This window comes from Diplotaxodon limnothrissa, linkage group LG8, assembly GCF_057381915.1.
Source record: "Diplotaxodon limnothrissa isolate DT_005_m linkage group LG8, D_limnothrissa_male_GT1.1, whole genome shotgun sequence".
NCBI classification, from domain to species: Eukaryota; Metazoa; Chordata; class Actinopteri; order Cichliformes; family Cichlidae; genus Diplotaxodon; species Diplotaxodon limnothrissa.
The window spans coordinates 15,746,445-15,769,955 of NC_140603.1; the positions used below are offsets into that span (position 1 = coordinate 15,746,445).

Sequence of the window (23,511 nt, forward strand, 5' to 3'; positions counted from 1 at the left end):
TGTAATAATTTAAAATAAATTATTTATGTTTTTATGAAATACAATATAATTATGATATTTTAAAAATCTGTTTGCAATTCTTATAATAATAAACTTTAAAATGTACCTAAATATTTGATCATTAATGCATTCTGTAAATGTGTATATCAACAAATACTGTAGAATTATCATAGACAACAGTAATGTATGATTACACTATCTTGGACTTACCTCAGTATTCCAACTGTAGATTGTATAGATATTGGATTTATGTGGTAGATGATTTTAGTTATCATCCTACTGCTATTTGTGCATCCGAATCGATTCAGCCTTTTAAATCCTGATTGAAAACCCATTTATTCAATCTAGCTTTCCCTGGTTAGTGTCGGTATCCTGCAGATGTTCCCTTATGTAGTTTTAATCATTTTACTTTATTGCTGAATAACCTCTTAGTCAAGTTGTGTTTTGTATTTTCTTTTATTTTTTACACTGCGTTGGTGTATTTATACCCTGTTATTGTTCCTATCTCTAATTTATTGTATGACTGTGAAGCACTTCGGTGAACCACTGGTTTTTAAATGTGCTATACAAATGAAGTTGTATTGTATTGTATTGTATTGTATTGTATCATTGTGAGTTCTTTGATGTTGTGTACCTGTGAGTAAGTAGGACTGATTCTTCCTCCTCCTTCACCATTAAATATGTAGACGCTGCCTTCACCATTATTCTCCAAAGGTGCTCCAACTGCCAAATCCCTGAATCCATCTGAGTTTAGATCAGGCAGCACAGCAAGAGAAGAGCCGAACCTTCCTTTGACAGCTGCATGTCCTCTTAGTACTAATGGATCATCAAAATTACACTCCACAAACTAAAAGCAGGAGAGTGAATATTTTATCGTTAATAAAAATTTGACAAATAAAACGATTAATTTAATTGGATTAGATGAAACTGTGATTTACCAAACCAGTTAGTCTGCAAACATAAACTCTTCCCTCTCTATCAGGCTCCATGTACATTGGAGCAGATATGAAGATTAGATCAGTGATGTCATCATCATTTGTGCCCATGGTACACACCTCTGCCCCGAAATATTCCCCAGTCTGATACTGTGTAAGGAACACATTATTATTCTTTTATTTGAGAAAAATAATTTATATATTATTTACAAGGTCATTCAGATCTGTCATGCTGCAAATTCATACCTGTGATGCCAAGGGCTCAATTATTTGATTTTCAAAGTTTTCTCTGTTAACAGCGACTGTTAACTCCTCTGTGTTTATATCTTGGAGCACCAACAACTGTCAGAGAGCTGCTTTGAGTTTTAGCAATTGCCACTGAGTAACCTAGAATTTAGGTATTTAAAATGAGAAAAATGATTAAGTCTCCTCTTTTAAATTGTGCCCATTTTTCAAACTCATTGGTGTGTTTTACATGACAGAATTACAGCAGAGCTGTTTATATACATGAACACATTTGTATGAATTAGATTGTCAAAGCTGTAATATTCTTACCAAGATAACTGTCAGGCTCCAAAGACACATCCTCATATGTTTTCACCTTCTGGCCTCCTGTTGTGTATTGCACGTAGCCTCCCTTCCACTGGTTTGCACCAACAATAGACATCTGAATTCCCTACAGTGTAGACAGAAAATACATTTAAAATACAATTTATTTTCACTTAAAATCCGGACTGTGTTTAACTGTTTATTTGCCTTTAGGCCATAAAAACTGCCACAAAGGCACATGTGAATCTTTCTTTCTATGACTAAACTGTCTGGTGATTTTCAGGTAGTTTTAATTACCTCAGGCACATGAACTGCACTGAATCCCTCTTGAGATATTTCCATTTCCAGTGACTCTCCACTGCTTTGAGATCCTGTAACAGAAAAATAAACAAAAAGGTAAAAGAGAGACACAATACAACAAATAAAATTTTACAGGTTCATTCTTTCATTATGCTTCAATTAATTATCTTAAATGATGTTTTTACAGTTTATTATAAAAGTGAGCATTTATTGTTCATTTTACAAATGTACAGTTACGTTTAATTTAAAATGTGACTTTAATGAATAAAATACAATAAAGTTAATAGAATGTGGTGATTTAGTTTCTTCTTAGTGTAGCAGTTTACACATTAAATGAACGTTTACTGCTTCAATTCAAGAAGGACGCAAATCCATGTAATAAATGTGAAATAAAATCCTTGTAAATAAGTGATCAGCTCAAAGTAGCATTCAATACAATGTAATTATTTTCATTTTTCGAACATTTACATTTACTTTAAGAAAATTGTAACAATAAAAAAATGTTTGTACCTTCGATGGAGAAAATTTTGTCCTGCAGAATGTGTCTTATTACTTCAAGTGTGTCAAAGTTCTTCACTTGAAAGACGTGTTTGACTGAGGGAGACGATGCAATGGTGTGCAGTTCTCTTCTGGCATAACGGTCAGTAAATACATCCCCCACCTATGATTGTTGACAAATTTGTTTGAGTCCTCATACTATGCATAATGTTTTGCTGACTTTATTAAAATGTCATTAAACTTGATTTTTAATAAAATTTACACACAGACATTAAACTCTCTAACCCTGAATAAAACCCAAATCCAGGATAGCATTTATCTCATGCTGTAAAATAGTTTTAATATATTTTCCTCTAGTAGCTAGATTTGTTTTACACACATATCTCATGTTTCCATCAATATTTCAGCTCTTTAATTTATTTAAGAAACTTAATTTCAAGTTTACATGGTCAGCTTATATACAAATGTGTGGCCAGTATATTCAATTCAATTCAATTTTATTTATATAGTGCCAAATCACAACAACAGGCTCCTCAAGGCGCTTTATATTGTAAGGTAGACCCTACAATAATAGATAGAGAGAAAAACCCAACAATCAAATGAAAATGAAAAAACCCAACAATCTTTGAGCAAGCACTTTGGCGACAGTGAGAAGGAAAAACTCCCTTTTAACAGGAAGAAACCTCCAGCAGAACCAGGCTCAGGGAGGGGCGGCCATCTGCTGCGACCGGTTGGGGTTAGAGAAGGAACGCAGGATAGAAGACATGCTGTGGAAGAGAGACAAGAGATTAATAACAGATATGATTCAATGCAGAAAGGTCTATTAACACATAATGAGTGAAAAAGGTGACTGAAAAGGAAAAATTCAATGCATCATGGGAATCCCCCAGCATCCTATGCCTATTGCAGCATAACTAAGGGAGGATTCAGGGTCACCTGATCCAGCCTAAACTATATACTTTAGCACAGGAGTCGGCAACCCTGGGTTGGGTTAACTGATGGCACGACCATAGCTGGACTGGCCATCAGGCAAACCGGGCATTTGCCGATGGTGATTTTTTGTTTTTATGGGCCTGAACTTCATGTAAGAAGTTATGACCTGCAGTCTATCTGGGTCAGATAGGAACCAAGTTTAGGTAGAGTTTATTTTTGTTATGCTGACTTTTTACAGTCAGTTACAATAACTCGTACTGCGTACTAGCTAGCATGATGGAGTTTCTATACAGCTGGGCGGGTGCTATGATGTTACTGATAGTGAACTTTATTTTATTCATAAGGTTAGTTAGTAGAGTTGCCAACCGTTCTGTAAAAGACGGAATCGTCCCGCATTCAGAGAAAACGTATTGAGCTGAAAAGGAACACAGTTTGTCCTGTACTTCAGCTAGAATGGAAAAAGACACAAAGCTGAAGTAATTCTGCGTCTTTTCACTGCACAGCTGTTTCTTCTTCTCTCATTCTCCCCCCTCCCTCTCCTTTTGCTACTTCAATCACGAAACTGATCAATGATGAAACTGATCAGCTTTTCTCTCTTGCTTATTTATCGCCCACTTTGCACCAGAAAGAGGAAACCAGCGGATGTCGCACTAAACAATGGCAGCACGTTTAAGCTTGATCAGCTGTTGTTATAATTTATTTAATATTAATTTCTAGTATCAGCTGATGTTTGCTGGAGCCACAGCTGTAAAAGCTGCTGGTCATGATAGCGGTTTGGATATGTGGTGAGAGGGAAACATGAAGATGAAACCAGGAGATGTCCTTACTGAATCATCAGAGCTGAACAGGTGATGAGAAACAGGTTTACCTTGAATGAGTTGAAGGGAAGTTATGAACTGTTTCTGAGAGACAAATAACACCAGGATCCTTTTCTAAGTAGCTGACAGATGGTAACTGTGCAGGGGCGGGTCTAGCAAAGTTTTGCCAAGGGGCCAGGTAGGACATTAACAGGGAAAGGGGGGCACAAAGAAATACTTTTCTTTCTTACTCTCATTTTTAAAATGTCTAGCTTTTAATAAATAATTATCTGAATCTTACAACCAAAGTTTTTATCTGACGTAAAATGTATAGAAATCATAGATATACCAACAAGAGTGTTTTCCTATAACACCTGGTGGGCCGGTCTCTAGTCAAAATGCCTGGGCAGTTTTTTTGTCCCAGTCCAGCCCTGGGTAAGACACGCGGTGAATTAATCTGAGAAGGCGAATTAAAAAATAAATGGCCGTGCCAGCGGTGCACATCGCAAATTAGCTCCCATAGACCCATTAGTTGTGCTGCTTCTTAATGACGGTATCTTAGCTAACAACCCCCAATTACCAGATTCAACTTGTAATTGGCTAAAAATCACTTAGCCTACTGGTGAGAGGGACGTTGCTAGCTGGCAGTTTTTCCAATGTGGCAGGATGAATATTATGTCTTGGTTCATCCCACTTTCAGTCAGGCGCATTAGGGGGCGCTAGTATAAATAGGAGCAGCCATCTGAGCACCCCTGAATCGCGTACCTGTTATCTCCTTTCGGTCACCTGACTTCGCCCGGTGTTGCAGGTAGGAGCTGCGTACATGTCGTTGTTGCCTCAGCCTGAATTGGCAGTACTTGTGTTGATTGTGGTGTTCGTGTTACAGAGATCACCCGTGGATTTCCTTCCTGAAGCCTCCATCGTGGCTGGTATGTGTGTATTTGGTGCTGTGCGTACATTATTTAGCTGTGGTAAACCAGTGTTGTTTATAGGTCATAGCTGTAGAAGCCTCCTATGGGCCACTCTGTTCATGAATTGAGTGACGCCGTTTAATTGGTACGTAACTCAGCTTCGTTGTGATCTCTGCCTTTTATTGTTGTTTTATAGTAAACGCTTATTATGTATTGCAGGAAGTGTGGGCCTTAGAGGGCAGCCAGTAGCTTTACAGCAAGGTCACTACGGTTTTCTATGCTACGCTAACAGAAGTGCTGCTGCTTTGCCTTTTACCGTCTGTTTCCGTTTGCGAGGGGGGTTATTTTTCCCTGCTGCTGCCAGCCTCTTAAGAGTGGATGTCAGCGTGGACAGCGGCTACATACATGCCGGCTACGGGAGTCAGCTGGCGTGCATGTTGATAGACTGAATTGTTAAATTAAAGTAGTCGGGCGGACAGCAAATTGGAGTAATACGGTAACTCCGTCTGCTCTAGATTTAAGGTTTTATTTAGTTTGTATGTTCGGTTGTTTTGATTTGTAGTTTATTTTTTTTGTTACACCACCGGTAGGAGGCCCTTTATCGAGTTGCGGATCACCAGTGTGTTCCTGCAGTTGGGCTAACCCCAGTGTGTGCAAACTATTTTTTTTGGAATATATTAAAATTTTCTTTGTTTCTTTTATTCAGATGTGGAGGGCCTGACGTGGAGGAGACCGGGGTGCCTTGGTTGTGGGATCCTTTGAGTGTTACACACCTGCATTTTTAGTTTATTAGTGTGAGCGTGTGATAGTGTGCTGCACTTGTGTATTGGTGAGTTTTCTTTTCTTTTTGAGCTGTTTTTGTGCGTGGCATCCCTGCCCCTCCACTGGCAAGCCTCGGCTCGTGTTTTTATATGCTGTTTTAAATCATTATTAATAAATTGTCTGTTTTATCACTGATAAAACAGTATATTGAGTATAATGGATCTTAGTGTCTTCCTGGTAATTAGCATTATTTAGATCCAGTATTCTCTGGGTGAAATTCACAGGGTGGCATTGTCTTTTAAATTGAGTATTTATTCCATCCCCACCTCTTGCTGCCACACCAAGCGACGTTGACATTTCCACATTCCAACACTTCAAATGCTTCAGGAGCTGTCCACTCATCAGCATCAGCACCACGTATATACATGGATACATCCGAAGACTCGAGACAGAATTCACAATTTGTATTTGGGACTTTCAGGTGTATGGACCAATGTATTTTTTTCTGATCAAACCAGAAAGCTTTAATGAGCAGCTGGATTTGTCTTGCATTAACTGGCTGGACACAGAGGACATCGAAGTGCACCTGATTGAACCAAAAAGCTCGACTCTGTGGGGGTCAAAGTTTGCAGAACTACAAACGCAGTTGGAATCCATAGCTGTGCGTGTTCATGGAGCTTGCATTTTCAGCTGCTGGACATCACTACCTGACAAGTTTAACTGTCTTCAGAACATTGCAGAAGCATTATTGACAGTACTTGGCTCTACATGTCTGTGTGAGCAGATTTTCTCTCACATGAGTGTCCTCAGGTAGCCGTCTGAATGCTGGACACTCGTAGACCTGTGTCTCTGTATTAACAAACATGCCATATTGGCCCAGTTTATTTTTCTTATCATTGTTGTGAGGAGACCATAAATAGCATTTGCATTTTCTGTTGTACAGTTCATTTGCTGTTATGGAGTTCTTGTTATGGATAAAAAGTGTCTTTTTTTTGTTTCAAAATAGCTGATAACTATTCGCTGATAGCTGCCAACATCTGCGAACAAATATAATCCTATAAAGTTGTTCTATATAGTGTGTAGCTGTTGATATAGAGCGTTATTAAATTTATTGCTAATGCAATCATATGCCACATTGACTTCTGAGGAAATTTTGAATGGCACTCATCTATGGGCTCAAAATGTGGTCATAAATATTTTGTACTTGTAAATCGGTTTTGTACTTGTAAAAAAGATTTGTATGTGTAAAAAAGATTTGTATGTGTAAAAAAAATTTGTGCGTGCGTAAAAAAGATTTGTATGTGTAAAAAAGATTTGTGCGTGGACTTAGCCCAAAAAAACCCTGCAAGTTACAACTACAAATTTTGACCCTATTTTTCTTCCTTTAAGCTGATTGGTCAATGTCATGTCAATCACAAATTAAACAATCCAATCAGAGAACAGATGGGTTTGGCTGTCGGAGGGGGAATTTTTTGAACTGCAGGTCCTTGAAGGGTAATCTCTATATAAATATCCGATAGCAGTTAGGTCCCCTTACTTTCAGCAGCTGTTGAAAGGATAAAGTTGTGGTATGTCAGTGGTTAGGAATACCATTATTACTTTAGGATTAGTTTAACACAACGTCAGGGCTGACCCGGGACCATTGCTGTGAGTCACAGTGCGCAGCATAAAAGTCCTTTCACATCGGCAGGATGTGCTGCTAATGCTAATTGCTAACTAAAAGCAAAGGATCCAGAATTTGTTGCTGGCTGCTGAGCTCTGTGGGTTTTTGCAGCAATTCTACCTGTACTAGATGCACCTGCTCCTTGTCGTTTCTATCTCTGACTTTATGTGAACTACAAGAGTTTGTGGGTTTTTTTTGCTAGTTCTGCAAATGTTCAATAAAAACATGTATGCTAATTCATAACGAAGAAAGCTTTGTAATGAAGACTGTCATTTCCAAAACACTGCCCCCCCCCCGCGTCCGCAGCGCTGTTGAAAAGGCTGTGGAAGTCCCTGTATTAAACACGTAGTCCTGTGACACAAAAATCACCAAACTCGGACGACCACAGACTGTTTTCCTTAGTGGTGATGAAGGAAAACGCTGGGTTGGCATGTAAAAGGGCATTTATTCCCTTCAAAGACAGTCTCCGACAAGACCGACAGTCTCGGTCATTGTGTCCTTGGGCAAAACACTTCACACTTGCCTACTGGTGGTGGTCAGAGGGCCAAGTGGCGCCAGTGTCCGGCAGCCTCGCCTCTGTCAGTGAACTCGTTTTCATGTTCCAGGAGTCATTTTAAAATGTTTTGGACTTTGTGATATGGTGCGTTATCCTGCTGGAAGCAGCCATCAGAAGACAGGTACATTTTCATGACAAAAGAATGAGCTCAGGTAGACTGTAGCATTAAGCAGTTGAAGTAACAAAGTACAAGTCCTTCATTACAGTACTCAAGCGGAATTTTCAGGTATCTGTAGTTTCAGTTACTTTTACTCGCCAGATTTGAAAACAAATGTAGTTTCTACTCCTTACTTTTTCAAGCGTGTTGCTTTTGGTTTAAGATTCTTATGTGCAGTTATTGTTGCTCCAAACTGACATAAAATTCGGTTTCAAAAATCAAACAGACTTTTAGGGAAGAAGCACTGATGATGCATGATGAATACAATAATGATGTATTCATCATTAGTTATTATGGCACACAAAGAGATAAAAGAAGCCAAAAACATTTATGCATTATTTACAACACTATTAACACTGTTCTACAGGGTAAAAGTGTCAGGAAGTTGTGGTTGTGGTACTTTTATATCTAGCAAGTATATAGCTAGCTAGTTCCATTAGCACTTAACTCCTCGACACGTCAAATGCTCAACAGACTTAAACTAATACCAGTGAAGAAGGAAATTCAGCAGTGTTCATATTAGCTTAGCTTAACTTTTTAAGTGGCAGGTAATTTTAGATGTAACTTTGAAAACAGCCCAATGAACATCAGAAATTACACAAATTTTCTGTGCAGTTTGCCACAGTCACACTCCTCAGCTAGTTAAAGCTGCAGCTGCTGCGTTTAACTGGAAGAGAAATAAATTTGAGATAACTTCAGTCAAAGATAGAGAAAGATGAATTAAGGCTGAGAGGAAGAAGAGGCCACAGCAGCAGACCATATGATTTGGGCGGGCAGGCAACTTTGACAATTCAATTCGGCTCAGTTTGGCTTTCCATGAAAAAAACAAACAAATTAAAATTAAATAAAAATAAATAAATTAAAAAAAATTTAAAAATTGTTTAGATTGCTGTGATTATACTTAATGTGTGAGTGCAAGTGCTCATACATGCTATACATAATTACAACCATACTGTTCACACACACCTGGTGAGTTTAACTAAGGCTGCGTTCACACTGCATGCGACCCATATCCGATCATGGTATGACAGTTTGAACAGCACAAGTCCGATATTTTCAAATCCGACCTAGGTCACTTTTGTATGTGGTACTGAATCCGATACATATCTGATGTTTTAAAAAGCGACTGCTGTTTGAATGGTCATGTCGCATTAAATCCTTCTTTTACATCACTGACACAAGACAGAAGCCAATTATCAGTGCTGGAGTAGACAAACGAGAAATCATGGTGGCGGAAACTGGAGACGGAGCGAGTCAACCCATATGGAAAAGAAATAGTAAAAACTTATAAAAGACTTGCATAAGATGTGGCCTACTTCATGTAGTGAATCATATAAGGCTTATATGATTTACTCATGAAAGTGGCCACTTTCTCATTACTTTCATATATTGTTTTAGTAAGTATCCAAAACATCCAAGTTTCATTTATATGATTTTTCAAGGGATCTTATATCTGTTTTCAATCTTGTATGCTTTTCATACACGTTTCATACAAGACAGATAAAACTTTATAAGATTTATATATATCTTTTCCATATGGGTATGGACAGAAACTGAGGTTTTGGACTTGATTAGCATATGGGGAGACAATTCTATTCAAGCTGCGCGGAGGTAGCAGCCACTGCTCCAAACAAAGCCATTGTTAAAGCACAGGGTCTCTTTTTTTCACAGTGTCCTTCTTTCTCTAATTAATTTGTCAAAATTCTGTCGGTTATGAGTGTGCAGAAATTGATAGACTGCTGCAACAACACCTACTAGCTCTAGCCATTTTTACTTCCGTAAACAGAGCGTGTTGTGTGTGACGTCTTCTTTTGCGCATGCGGGCCGCTTTGAGGGTCATAAACCGCTCACACTAGAGCGCGTTTGCTGTCTCATTTTATTTGCAGTGTGAACAACCAGACAAAAAAATTGGATTTGATCAAAAAATCAGAATTGAGCATTAAGACCTGCAGTGTGAATGTAGCCTGATTTTCCTGTGTAAATGTGGATGCTACTGACTACTGACTGTAGTGTATATCAAACCATCTAACATTTCACAGGAGGGAAGTGAAGTAATTTCAAACTTGTTATGGTGAAAAAAGTGTGATTCTTCAATACTTTTAACATGTTGTCATCCAGATTTTTAAAGCTACAAAAGATGAGTCCACAATTGAATGATAAAAACACAATTCATACACAAAGTGACCTCTGGTAAGAACAACCATAGAGAAATTGTGTGGCTTTCTCTTTGCTCTGATTACATGCATTTCTAACACTGGTTCACAAGTCACACTGCTACATGAAACTTATTCACACCCTACCAGACGACACACGTCAGATTTGGCTAGAGCAGTAACATCTGCAATGTAGGCAACAGCAAATAGATCGATTTTTTTATTGCCATTGTTTTTCTCTGCCCGTTTACGCTCATTATAATTTATGATGAAAAAGTCTGTAGTAGGAGATATTATTTTATTATAATATTAATAAAGACATTCAGTTAACTTTGCACAAAAAATGGTAAATGTCCAAGCAACATCCATACAGTTACTTTTTAATTTTTACTTTATGACATTTCAGAGCTACTTGCTTTTTTTCACTTTTGTTTCAATAAAAACCTTTTACGTGACTTTTTAAAACACAAGTATCTGTTGTTTTGCTCAAGTGATGTGTGTACTTTGTCATTTCTATCAGGCATCAGTGTGCATATCAATGCTCAGCAACACCAACAAGCCTAAAAGACCAGAGTACAACAATTTGTTGTACATGTACAGAAACAATAAATTTCCATTCTACCCTGCTCTAAGTGGATGATTGCAAATTCTTTCCTTTATTAAGAAAAACATCTTCAGTTTATCTCTGAATGCTGCCTGGCTGGTGGATAACTAACCAGCCAGCTCTAGTTCTTTTGAAGCCTTATTACATCTCTGCATGCTTATTAGCAGAGGTGTGGACTCGAGTCACATGACTTGGACTCGAGTCAGACTCGAGTCATTAATTTTATGACATTAGACTTGACTTGAAAAAATGTTCTAAGACTTGTGACTTGACTTGGACTTTTACACCATTGCCTTGGGACTTGAATTGGACTTGAACCGGTTTATTTGAAAAGACTTGATATTTTACCCCAAATATAAAATTTAACATGCATATTATATAGAGATTGAAAATGTGACGTCATTCACGGGTAGAACCGCAAAGGATTCTGGGAACTCGTGGCAAGCGGTACTAGCGCACGCAGGCTTTCAATTGAAATCAGTTACACAGCGATAAAAAGAAACACAAAAATGTCAAGAAGCCGTTGTATTATTAACTGCAATAGCATGACAGCCACGGGAAGCCGACGGGTAAAGAGATCGGTTGTTATCGGATTACGTCGTTGAAGAGAAATTGTTCTAGCCATGTTTCCGAAGTAACAAAGAGGTGACTGGATTGCAGCCATTCAAAGATCAAATATAACGTCCCAGAACACTCCAGCTCACAGGTTAGTCTGCTCCAAGCATTTACACAAAGGTCAGTGTTTTTTAGTAGTTAATACGTCACTTTCATAACATAATTGGTGATATAGGTTACAAGCAAGTCTGGCGCTGAACAGAAATTGTCGCGCTATGCTCCTTTATTTATTGTGCATAAATAGTGAATTGTCCTGACACAATATTGCGTTTCGCTTCTGTTATTATGGTACATTGACAAAAACATATACTTTTATTCACAGGATAAAACAGGTTTTTTGTATCACCAATTGCCCAGTACGATTACAGCATACAGTATTATTGTCACTGCTCCATTTCTGTGATGGGTACCAGAAATTATTTCCACTACTAATTAATTACCGTTGAGCTCAAAGGTCCTATTAATAAACGGTTAAGGAATGTGTATTTATGACGACAATTTGTGAGACTGGTAAACTTATGATACGTACGATGGTCTTTCGTTCTACACGGTGCATTTCAAGGTCCTGTACCCATCCGTCGGTAAACTGTACCTGGGCTTGTTGCAGTGACCTGAAGTTACTAAACTTCATGAGTGTATGCACTCACTCCAAGAACCGTATGATTATAAATATGCATATAAATATGCTACGATGAGATAGCTGACTTCATCTAACTAGCAAATGTTGTACAGGCTACGTTGGTGATACAGTTTTTTTTAATGTGTATGATATTTTTGTCATGCGATTTTAAAGCTGGTCCTACAACCGCATCCAAGAATAACATGCAGCTTATCTCAGAACTGTCGGTGAAAATTATTCTTGGAGCTAGGTTTAATTGAGCTGCATTTTAAAGAGGTGCAATTTCACAATTTGTGTATATTTTCTAAGTTCACTATTTTGTCATGTGTTGAGAAAAACACAGATTTTAAAATTACATGGTCTAATATTTACATTTAGCATATAACTGCAACATTATTTTTTCTTTTTTTTCTTTTTTAAAGACTCGAAAGGACTTGAAATTCAAAGTTTCAGACTTGTGACTTGACTCGGACTTTTACACCAGTGACTTGAGACTCGACTCTGACTTGCCTGACATTACTTGAGACTTGACTTGAGACTTGAGGATAAAGACTTGAGACTTACTTGAGACTTGCAAAACAATGACTTGGTCCCACCTCTGCTTATTAGTTCAAACTGCTTTTCAGGAAGTCACTTCTTTTGCATGTGTGCACCACTGATAAAAATGAACTTGTCAACCCAGCATAACACCCAATAATAATAACCACATCCAGTTTCACATCAGTTTTTTGTAAGTCTTTCTGTGTGTGTGCATGTGTGTGCGTGTGTGTGTGTGTTAAATGGCATATCTAAGAGAAGGAAATTTAATCAAATGCAGCTCTTTATGGTTTCATAAAGATTAATTTTTTTTAAAAAGGTCCAATATAAATTATTCTGTTGAACACTGTTAAACATGAAGTAAAACAGGAAGCAACAGAAAAACACTGAACATGGAGACAAAGACTGAATAAATAAACCAAATGCAAGATACACTCAAGAACTAAACTCAGTTAGCTACAAAAAGCCAGACAGATTTACATATTGAATCATTAAACCAGTTAAAGATTTACATATTGAATCATTAAACCAGAAAGAAATGACTGTACTTGGAAGTAATACACCGCTACAACAAAACCCACAAAACTCAACAAGCCACCAGAGCTTCATTGTGTTTAATATGCCAAAAGTAGACAGTTAACATGTCCCTGGAATTATAAACACATTTGTGATTCACGAACAACCTTAATTTCATTTAAGTTCCTTTATGTTACAACAGCTAAAAGGTTCCCTTGCTCTTGCAATGCTTGGCCATGGCTCACATGCACCACAGCTCAGGACCTAGATTATTGGCCAACCTTAGCCAATCTTAACTCAGATTGAAAAACTTCTTCAGAAAATTTCCTCAGATTAAATCCAATTCCCTTTGGTGGACTTTGACTAGGCCACTCCAAAGTCCTTTTTGTTTCTCTTAAGCCATTAAGACGTCAACTTGTTGGCGTGTTTTGAATCATTGTCCTGCTGCAGAACTCAAATCTGCTTCAGCTTGAGGTCCAAAACAGATAACCAGACATTCTTTTTCAAGAAACTTAGTTCATTTACCACAGCAAGTCTTTCAGGTCAGTTTAACACACAGGGCAATATAGGTTTGGATTTTTTCCCTTTAATAATAAACGCCTTCATTTATAAACTGCAATTTGTGTTTATATGTGTTATCTTTGTCTAATATTTAAATTTGTTTGATGATCTGAAACATTTAAGTGTGGCAAACATACAAAAACAGGAAATCAAGAAAGGGGTGAACACTTTTTCACAACTGTATATATGCAGACTATTTCACCTTATGTAGGCATGTTGTGAGTAAAACCAGAAAAGCAAACTCTCCACCAATGATTTCCTTGGTGAAATTTGGTTCAGGATACACTTCTCCTGTATATAAACATGTATGATGAAGGCATTAGAGATTGTGTGCCCTGAAAAGCGCCAGGCCTTTGCAAATATCAGCCTGACAAGAAACACAGTTGCCGACAGGATTTCTGCTCTTTCAGCGGATTTGGACAGCCAGTTGAAGTCATTTATTGTGTTTTCAGTTGCAATTGATGAAGGCACGGACATTACAGATGTTGCACAACTGGCAATTTTCATCCGCAGAGTTGATGACACATTGACTGTCACCGAGGAGTTCGTGGAGTTGGTACAGATACAGCTGATATTTTCACCGCACTCATCGGCGCGCTGGACAGGGTCGGAGTGGACTGATCCCGCGCTGTCAGCCTGGCTACAGATGGTGCGCCCTCAATGATCGGGAAGAAAGCAGGCGTTGTAAAAAAGTTCAGAGATAAAGTGCAATCTGCAAATGGAGGACGTGATTTTTGGACTTTTCACTGTATTTTGCACCAGGAGGCTTTGTGTTGCAAGTCACTGAAAATGGATAACGTCATGAAGGTGGTCATCCAAACTGTTAATTTCATCCGATCCAGAAGCCTCAATCACCGTCAGTTTGACAGTCTTCTCAGAGAGAAAGACCACATCTATGGCCTGCCATACCACACTGAGGTAAGATGGTTGAGCCGAGGTGCTGTGCTGAGGCGTTTCTTTGATTTACGAGAAGAAATTGAACAGTTTATGGAAGAAAAGGGCAAACCACTGTTAGAATTTCATTCCGCAGAATGGATGCAGGACCTTGCATTTATGGTGGATGTTACAGAGCACCTGAATAACTTGAACAAACAGCTGCAAGGAGGCAACAAAGTTGTCACGCAGTATTATGACAGCATACGTTCTTTCAAGTTGAAGCTGTTATTGTGGGAGATGCAGCTCACTGGTGGTGATGCAGCCCACTTCCCCTGTCTGAAAAATGTGTGCACGATCCAAAGTGTGGCAGATATGAAGCGGTTTAAAGATAAAGTAACGGGACTGTTACTAGAGTTTGAGCAACGATTTCAGATTTTTGGTGAACTGGAGAAAGACTTCAAAGTTTTTTGCTCACCATTCACCGTGAATCCCCGTCAGTATCCAACTTGAAATAATAGACTTGCAGTGTGACTCGGATTTGAAGGGCAAATTTGCCGCAGCTGGCTTGAACACATTCTATCAGAATCTCTTGCCAGGTTACCCCAACTTGACAGCCCTCGCTGCAAAACTGTTGTGCATATTCGGAACCACGTATCTTTGTGAGCAAGTTTTCTCTGTAATGAGCATAAATAAAACAAAACTGCGCTCAAGGCTCACGCACAGGCACTTGAATCACATCCTGAAGTTAGCTGCCGCTCAGGATGTGAAGCCTGATATTGATGAGCTGGTGAAAGCTAAAAGATGCCAGGTATCAGGAGTCAAATAAACTATGCAACCCCACTGAAAGTGCTGCATGAGACACCCTGATGTAGTTCTGTGATCTGTGATATACTTCTGTGAATCGCCTCTCATCCGAGAAGCTTCTTCAGTTCTAAGGGTCAAATGGTGGAGAGTCCCAGATTTAAACCCAGTGGGAGTTTCCCCCCAAAGAGGGACAAAAGGACCCGCTGGTGATCCTCTACCTAATCACATGAGCCAAGGTGTGAAATGTGTGCAGATGAACACTACTACTGAATGGGAGTGCCTAAAGAGCCAGTTGTTTGCTTGTTCTCTGCTTCAGGGAGCAGTCCTCTACTTTCCACTCTTACATGTACCAGCCCTCCCTCCCCTCACCTCCCTCATACAACACATCACTTGCACACAATCAAAGGAAATTAATATGGTAAACTGTGAAAATCTACCGATAATTTTACTGTTATTGAATGGAATAATTATGAAACAAACACCTCAGTTTCTGACATTTAATTGTTTCTGTTTCTTGATTTAGCTGAGAACTGATAAAACACATTATTATGCTGTCAGATATGAGAACACAGATCTTTCTTCTCCAACTTACTGTAAGCCAAAGCTTCATATTAAACATTTACTGTCTGCATATCTTTTCAGTGTGTTAAATTTTATAGAATTTAAATCACTGTCTCTTTAAATTGTCATTTAAAATAATGTTGCCGTGTCATCCTAGGCCAGGTTTCAAAAGATGGCAGTTTATAACAGCTGACTAGATAGCTCGATTGACCGTGGAGTCAGTCAGCTTTGACCTGAATGAATACCAAACTACTTTACTTATTCTCCAAGCAGGAATGTTAACAGAAGTTAAACAAGAACCAGCTAGAAAAATATTAACAAAGTAAACAGTATGCTCAGTTGTTCTAAAATGTCATGAAAAAGTCAAAAAGCATATCTGGACATGCAGACAGAAGATATTATTCGTTTTATTCAATAATAAAAGTAATAGGTGCAACATGAACTCTTGGATGAATGTGTAGTTTTGTTTATTGTGCATGCCATCTTTGTCAGATAACATATTAGTGATGAGTTGTACTCTAAAGATATTAATATTAATCCTTATTTATTTCTATCAATGACATATGTCAACATGTTTAATTAGAGAGTTTACTAAAAGTACTAATTTTCCAATTCTCTAAAGCTCTACTGCAGTGATGACATGTATTCCAAAAGATATTCTCTCATCTAACACATCGTTCTAAAATTTCTTATAGATATTCAGTTGAATTGCTTAACCTGCAACCTACAGACAGGCCTCCATACAGAACCCAGAGGGATGTTTTTGCAAGTGTTTTACTGACATTGTAAATCAGTTTACTCAGGATAAAAGTTTCAAGTTGTATCACAGAAATGTCTAGATTTTTGTTTTATAAAATATGCAATAATGATAATAGTATAGTTTCTTTAAATGACATTAAATACATAATTAATAATTCTGTGAAGTTTTGCTATTTACAAGTTCTAAATTAAATTTTAAGTAAACTGTGCAGTTATTTAATTGCATTCCTCATCAGAAAAGTTTGTTTTATTATTGCTGTCTACAGAGCTCTGCAGATAGCAGCTTTGGTCTCATGGTTTGTAATTTGTTCTTCACCTCCATGTGGCTTGGTTATCTTACAAAATAAATTAACATGACTTCATCTGTATAAATCTTTGATTTCAGGTAGTTTTAGTATATCAGTGACTTAATTTAAGGTGATTTTTTAAATAGTCTGAATACTTTACAAACATTTAAAGATTACATGTTCCTGTTTTTTACCCATGAAGTATGGAATGATTCATGACAAGGAAAAAAAATTGACAATAAACAATTTTAGTTTTAGGGTGTAAAGGGAATGAGTCATAATGGTTTCCGAATACAGTGCGAATAGTTGTCAAATCATGGCAACATGATACTAGCTAGTCATTAAGACACTTGACAGCACCAGTAACTATTTTGTAATTAAAATATAATTTTATGTCTAAATAGTAAATCATGGTGCCGAAACACACAACTGACACATCAATGACAACTGGCACGTGTACAGAATTTCATCCATCCATCCATCCATTCGCTTCCGCTTATCCTTTTCAGGGTCGCGGGGGGCGCTGGAGCCTATCCCAGCTGTCATAGGGCGAGAGGCAGGGTACACCCTGGACAGGTCGCCAGTCTGTCACAGGGCCAACACACAGGGACAGACAACCATTCGCACTCACATTCATTCGCACATTCACACCTAGTGACAATTTGGATTTTCCAATTAACCTATCCCCACAAGCTGCATGTCTTTGGACAGTGGGAGGAAGCCAGAGTACCCGGAGGGAACCCACGCAAACACGGGGAGAACATGCAAACTCCACACAGAAAGACCCCGGCCTGGTGTTGGAATTGAACTCAGGACCTTCTTGCTATACGGCAACAGTGCTAACCACCGTGCCACCGTGCTGCCTTTCATCCCAATCTTAAAAGTGAGAAGTCCACGGGTAGGTTTTTCATTGACTTTGAAATTAATATTAATGTAGCAAGAATGACTGAACTGTGAAAAGGGCAGAAGTCTGTCATGGAAAATGACATAAAAAAAATCACATAATTTTTTTTTAAAGTGCACTCTGGTCTTTAAGCTCTGGACATTAAAAAAATCACTGGAGTTCTGTAGTCTTTGTGCCAGAAATTAAAGGAAGAAGGAAATGTTTCAGTGTTCTGGCTGTGGGGTGTGCACGTGGGAGGAGCAAATATAAACGTGACACACGGTTTATATATTTGCCACTCACTGACAGCTGGCTCACAAGTATAAAAAGAGGGACACGCGAGAACTGTGCAGTTACACAATGGTGTTAAGGAAGTGGATTCATTTATTGGCTTTGGTGAGCCTCCTGTCTGTAGGTAAGTCAGACCAACATTTGCATGTAACATAACTGTATGCAAATATAAAGTCAGGATTTCCTCTCTTGAACATCACTGATCCTGTTGTGTTTCTTTCCAGAATCAAATGCTCAGCTTGATGGTAGGTAAAAATAAGAGTTTCTCTGAGTAAAAAAAAAAAAAAATTCATAAAAGTTATATTTTTCATTTAATTATCTATGTTTTTGACATTACAATTCATTTCATCAGCGATACAACTACAAACAAGGAAAAAAATGTTTTCCATATTTCACAATGATTTATGTTGCTTCTGAAGTTTGATCCTGCTGATCTTTGTTTCAGTATGTGGCACTGCTCCACACAGCAGCAGGATAGTAGGAGGTGAAGATGCTCCACCTGGATACTGGCCGTGGCAGGTCAGCGTGCAGATATTTGGTAAACATTTTTGTGGCGGTTCCCTCATCAACAAAGAGTGGGTGATGTCTGCTGCTCACTGCTTCTTTCGGTGTGTAACACAAACGTCTGTTTAATCTTTATGCCTAAACTGATCCAGCTAGAACAGGGTAGAGGTGTGCAGATCGATCCAAATATCAATAGTACTGATATCAACTCTGACATTGATATCAAATCGATACTAACGCGATGCGATCGATACTTTGTGTTTGTGGGCACAAGTTCAAGTGCAGGTGGGGTGGGGGAATCAGTGAATAGCAAAGGTGATGTCTTTCAGCCTGCTGGTTCCAGGGCAGAGGCTCATTAGTCCCCTTCCCGATAGCAGAAAACTGGAAAAGCTGTTTGACAGATGAGTGGAGTTATGGGGTGGGGTGGCTGTAGCTCAGGTGGCAGAGCAGGTCAGCCACTAATCAGACGGTCGGTGGTTCGATCCCAGGCTGCATCCTGGCTGCATGCCAAATATCCTTGGGCAAGATACTAACCCCGTGTTTGCCTACTGGTGGTGGTCAGAGGGCCCGGTGGCGCCTGTGTCCGGCAGCCTCGCCTCTGTCAGTGCGCCCCAGGGCAGCTGTGGCTACAATGTAGCTTGCTATCGCCTGTGTGTGAATGGGTGGATGACTGAATGTAGTGTAAAGCGCTTTGGGGTCCTATGGACTAGAAAAGCGCTATACAAATGCAGGCCATTTACCAGTTATCTGTAATGCAGAGGAGTTTTTGGGTGAGGTGAGTGCAATAGATGTCCTGGAGGGAGGGAAACGAATCACTCACAATCCTCTCTATTACTCTCACTACTCAATATAGCTTTTTCTGGCAGGACCCAATCAGGAGCCATTAGATACAGTAATGCAACTGGTGAGGATACTCTTAACAGTGCCTTTGTTGAAGGCGCTCATAATGGGGGTTGAAGCTCTTGCACTCCTCAGTATGTGGGGAAGTAGAGTTGTTGTTAGGCTTTACTGACCAGTGATGCTGTGTTCTTTGAGCAGGAGAGATCTTCTGAGATGTGCACACCAAGAAACTTGAATCTAAGAAAGCTGCCTATATAGGTTAAACGTACTGACATCGGTATTGGCCCTGTATTTATTTGATATCAGATTGATACCAAATCTGCAGTATCGCAGAACACTGGGCTTTGACTAATATTTGTCAAGGAAGGCAAATGTCAGAATGGGAATACCGAAACTGCCAACATTCCTGAAACATTTCATCAACATAAATGTTAAAATACTGGCTCATGCATAAATACAAATGTTTACAGTTCAATGTTTTGTTTTGTTTTTTCATCAAAACTTCTATATTTTCTTTTTCTTTTTTTTTAACTTTAGTTCAAGTCCTTCTGGGTGGACAGTTTCTCTTGGTCTTCAGAGCCTGCGGGGTGCAAATCCAAATAAGGTGTCCAGAAATGTTGTCAAAATCATTTTGCACCCAAACTATGACAGTATGACCAACAACAACGACATCGCTCTGCTCAGACTCTCCTCACCAGTCAGATTCACTGACTACATCAGACCTGTGTGCCTGGCAGCGAGTGGCAGTGTGTTCAACAATGGCACTGATAGCTGGGTGACTGGCTGGGGTGCAGTCAAGGAGGGAGGTGAGGCTGTTGTTGGTGTTTCAGTGTTCATGTGTTCTGTGGTTCATTGGTTTGTGTGTAAACAGCTCCTCATCTTTCTTCCCATCAGTGGCCTTACCCTTCCCTCAAACGCTGCAAGAAGTGGAGGTGCCAGTTGTGGGAAACAGACAGTGTAACTGCCTGAATGGAGTGGGCACAGTCACAGACAACATGATCTGTGCTGGTGTTCTGGCAGGAGGCAAAGACTCGTGTCAGGTAGGCTTCATCAGCTCATTTGGTTACATAATCAGGTGTTTCAAAGATTCTCAGATGTGTCCTCTTTATCTCTACAGGGAGACTCCGGAGGTCCAATGGTGAGTAAACAGGGCTCTGTTTGGGTCCAGTCTGGAATTGTAAGTTTTGGTTTTGGTTGTGCTCAGCCCAATCTGCCAGGAGTCTACTCCAGAGTGTCCCGTTACCAGTCCTGGATCAAGTCCCGCATTTGCTCTAATAGGCCAGGATTTGTGCAGTTCATCTCCAGCGGGCTGGACCCTGACAGCAGCTACACCTGTCCTGGTCTTCTAACAAGACCCTCAAGTAAGTCTCAGGTTCCAGTTTTTCAGTACCAATAAATGAATATGGATAAGTATATAATGTTTTCAAATTTTCTGTATGTGTAATTCAATTCAGTGTTATTATACAGCACCAAATCACAACAACAGGTGCTTCAAGGTGCTCTATATTGTAAGGTGAAGACCTTACAATAATAGAAAATAGAGAAAACCCCAACAATCATATGACCCCCTATGAGCAAGACCTGTGGTCAGTGGGAAGGAAAAACTCCCTTTTAACAGGAAGAAACCTGGAGCAGAAACAGACTCAGGGAGGAACACGACCGGTTGGGGTGAGGGGAGGAGGGTCATCTGATCCAGCCCTAAGTGTTTGCTTTATCAAAAGAAAAGTTTTAAGCCTAATCTTAAAAGTATAGATAGTGTCTGTCTCCCAAATCCAAATTGGAAGCTGGTTCAACAGAAGAGGGGCCTCACAGCTGAGAGCTGTGCTTCTCATTCTACTTTAAAATAGGCTAGGAACGACAAGTAAGCCTGCACGAAGCACTCTAATGCTGTGATACAGTACCATAAGGTCATTAAGACAAGATAGCGCCTGATTATTCAACACCTTACATGTGAGGAGAAGGATTTTGAATTCAATTCTGGATTTAATGGTGGAGCCAATGAAGGGAAGCAAATATAGGAGAAATATGCTCTGTCTCTAATCCCTGTCAGTACTCTTGTTGCAGCATTTTGGATTAACTGAAGGCTTTTCCGAGATTTTTTGGACATCCTGATCACAATGAATTACAGTAGTCCAGCCTTGAACCTAAAGCATTTGCTTTTTTCATTTTTTGTTTCTTCTTTCAGTGTCAGTTTGTGGCAACACCCTCGTGAACAGTCACACAGGAGGAGACAAGAGCACTGTACCCGAAGGAACTTGGCCCTGGATGGTAAGTCTTCACCAAAATGGAGTACACAAATGTGGAGGAAGCTTAATATCTGACAACGTTATACTCACAACTGCACAATGCTTCTCTACGTAAGTACACAAACAGCATTTATAATTTTTAATTTTAAAATATGAGCTGTTTGAGATTTGTCTTTTAATTGTGTCTTCAATCCTCCTGACAGCACCAGTCCAAATGCCAGTGAATGGAATGTGTTTCTTGGTCTTAGACTCATAAATGGTTCTGAAGAGTTTGAGACATCTTTGGGTGTTTTGAACATTACAGTGAGCAAAATGACTGGCTCCAATATTGCACTATTGGAGCTGTTTGAATCAGTCAGTTTCAACAATTATATCCAGCCTGTGTGTTTGGACATTAGTGATTCAAAGTCTTTCCCCATTGGTAGTCAGTGTTTGGTGACAGGCTGGGAAAACAAGAACAACAGCAGAGGTAAGGGTTTGCTGTTTTAAATAATTGCAGTGTCTGAATATCTTTGGTTGCATTTGCAAATATGACTCCTACAGGTGCTGTTCTTCAAAACATGAAAACTCAAGTTGCAAGTTGTGGCAATCTTTTTGATTCAGATCAAATTTGTACTCACACCATGGACCTTCAAGAGGTAAAAACAATATTTATAATTGTATCCTAAATGTGCTTGGACTGATACTTTCAGGCTTGGTGTTTGTTGATCACTGATCATGAATCCTGTTTTATATCCACAGGGAGGTCAGGGCAGCCCATTGCTGTGCAAGTCAGAGTCATCATGGTTCCAGGTTGCTGTTGTAACAGTCTGTGAAAGTAGACTGAGCCATGGAGATGTTGATGTCTTTACCAAAATCTCAAGATTTGGGTCATTCTTAAAGGAGATTATTGATGAAACACCATCTGTTGCAACACTTTTAACAGGAAGTTCACCTGATTTCTCAGTTTCCTTATTGATTTTTTTTGCTGTCCTCATTATCTCCTTGTTCCTGTTGTCATGATTTGCTCTTGTGGGTGGTTGGTGTAGTTCATTATTACAAATTACCAACAGATGCCAAAAATCTTTATTAACACCCATTCATATTTACTTAATGTAGTTATGATGCTCAGGTCGATATGAAGAAAATTATTCATGTGAATATTTCTAATGAAGTTTAAAAATCTTTTTTTTTTAATATTTTGGAGTGTGATGGTATGTTTCTCTAAACAAATTATACAGGAATATGTCTTCTTTGTGCATTCTGAAGCTGTTGTCTACTTAAAAATTGTATAAATCGTGTAAGAGCAAAATTGAAATGTAATTCTAATTACATACTTATTATAATAAACATTGATAATCCATCCATCCATTCGCTTCCACTTATCCTTTTCAGGGTGGCGGGGGGCGCTGGAGCCTATCCCAGCTGTCATAGGGCGAGAGGCGGGGTACACCCTAAACAGGTCGCCAGTCTGTCGCAGGGCCAACACACAGGGACAGACAACCATTCGCACTCACTTTCATTTGCACATTCACACCTAGTGACAATTTGGATTATCCAATTAACCTATCCCCGCAAGATGCATGTCTTCAGACGGTGGGAGGAAGCCGGAGTACCTGGAGGGAACCCACGCAAACACTGTTGTGCGGCAACAGTGCTAACCACCGTGCCACCGTGCTGCCAAAAAATGATAAAATAATGTTATTTTTTTGTTGTTGTTGTTTTAGATAACTCAGGGCTAAATATTGCATATTTTGTTTATTTGTGAGCAAAGCCATTCACATTATCAGTAGTGATGTGCGGATCGATTCCTCC

At 39.1% G+C, this 23,511-nt stretch overlaps 1 protein-coding gene and 1 pseudogene across 1 annotated transcript; both read left to right on the forward strand.

Annotated features, from left to right (window-relative positions):
- The first annotated feature begins 13,976 nt into the window (after window positions 1–13,976).
- LOC146626595 (general transcription factor II-I repeat domain-containing protein 2 pseudogene) lies at window positions 13,977–15,052 on the forward strand (annotated as a pseudogene).
- Window positions 15,053–17,650: 2,598 nt separating this feature from the next.
- Window positions 17,651–22,719, forward strand: LOC146626596 (polyserase-2-like). The gene is made up of 11 exons (XM_085361345.1): window positions 17,651–17,851; window positions 18,146–18,251; window positions 18,352–18,372; window positions 18,573–18,735; window positions 20,009–20,277; window positions 20,366–20,511; window positions 20,589–20,832; window positions 21,657–21,828; window positions 21,921–22,186; window positions 22,261–22,355; window positions 22,459–22,719. The coding sequence occupies exons 1-11, from the start codon at window positions 17,651–17,653 to the stop codon at window positions 22,717–22,719; spliced, it is 1,944 nt and encodes a 647-aa protein (XP_085217471.1).
- Window positions 22,720–23,511: the final 792 nt, after the last annotated feature.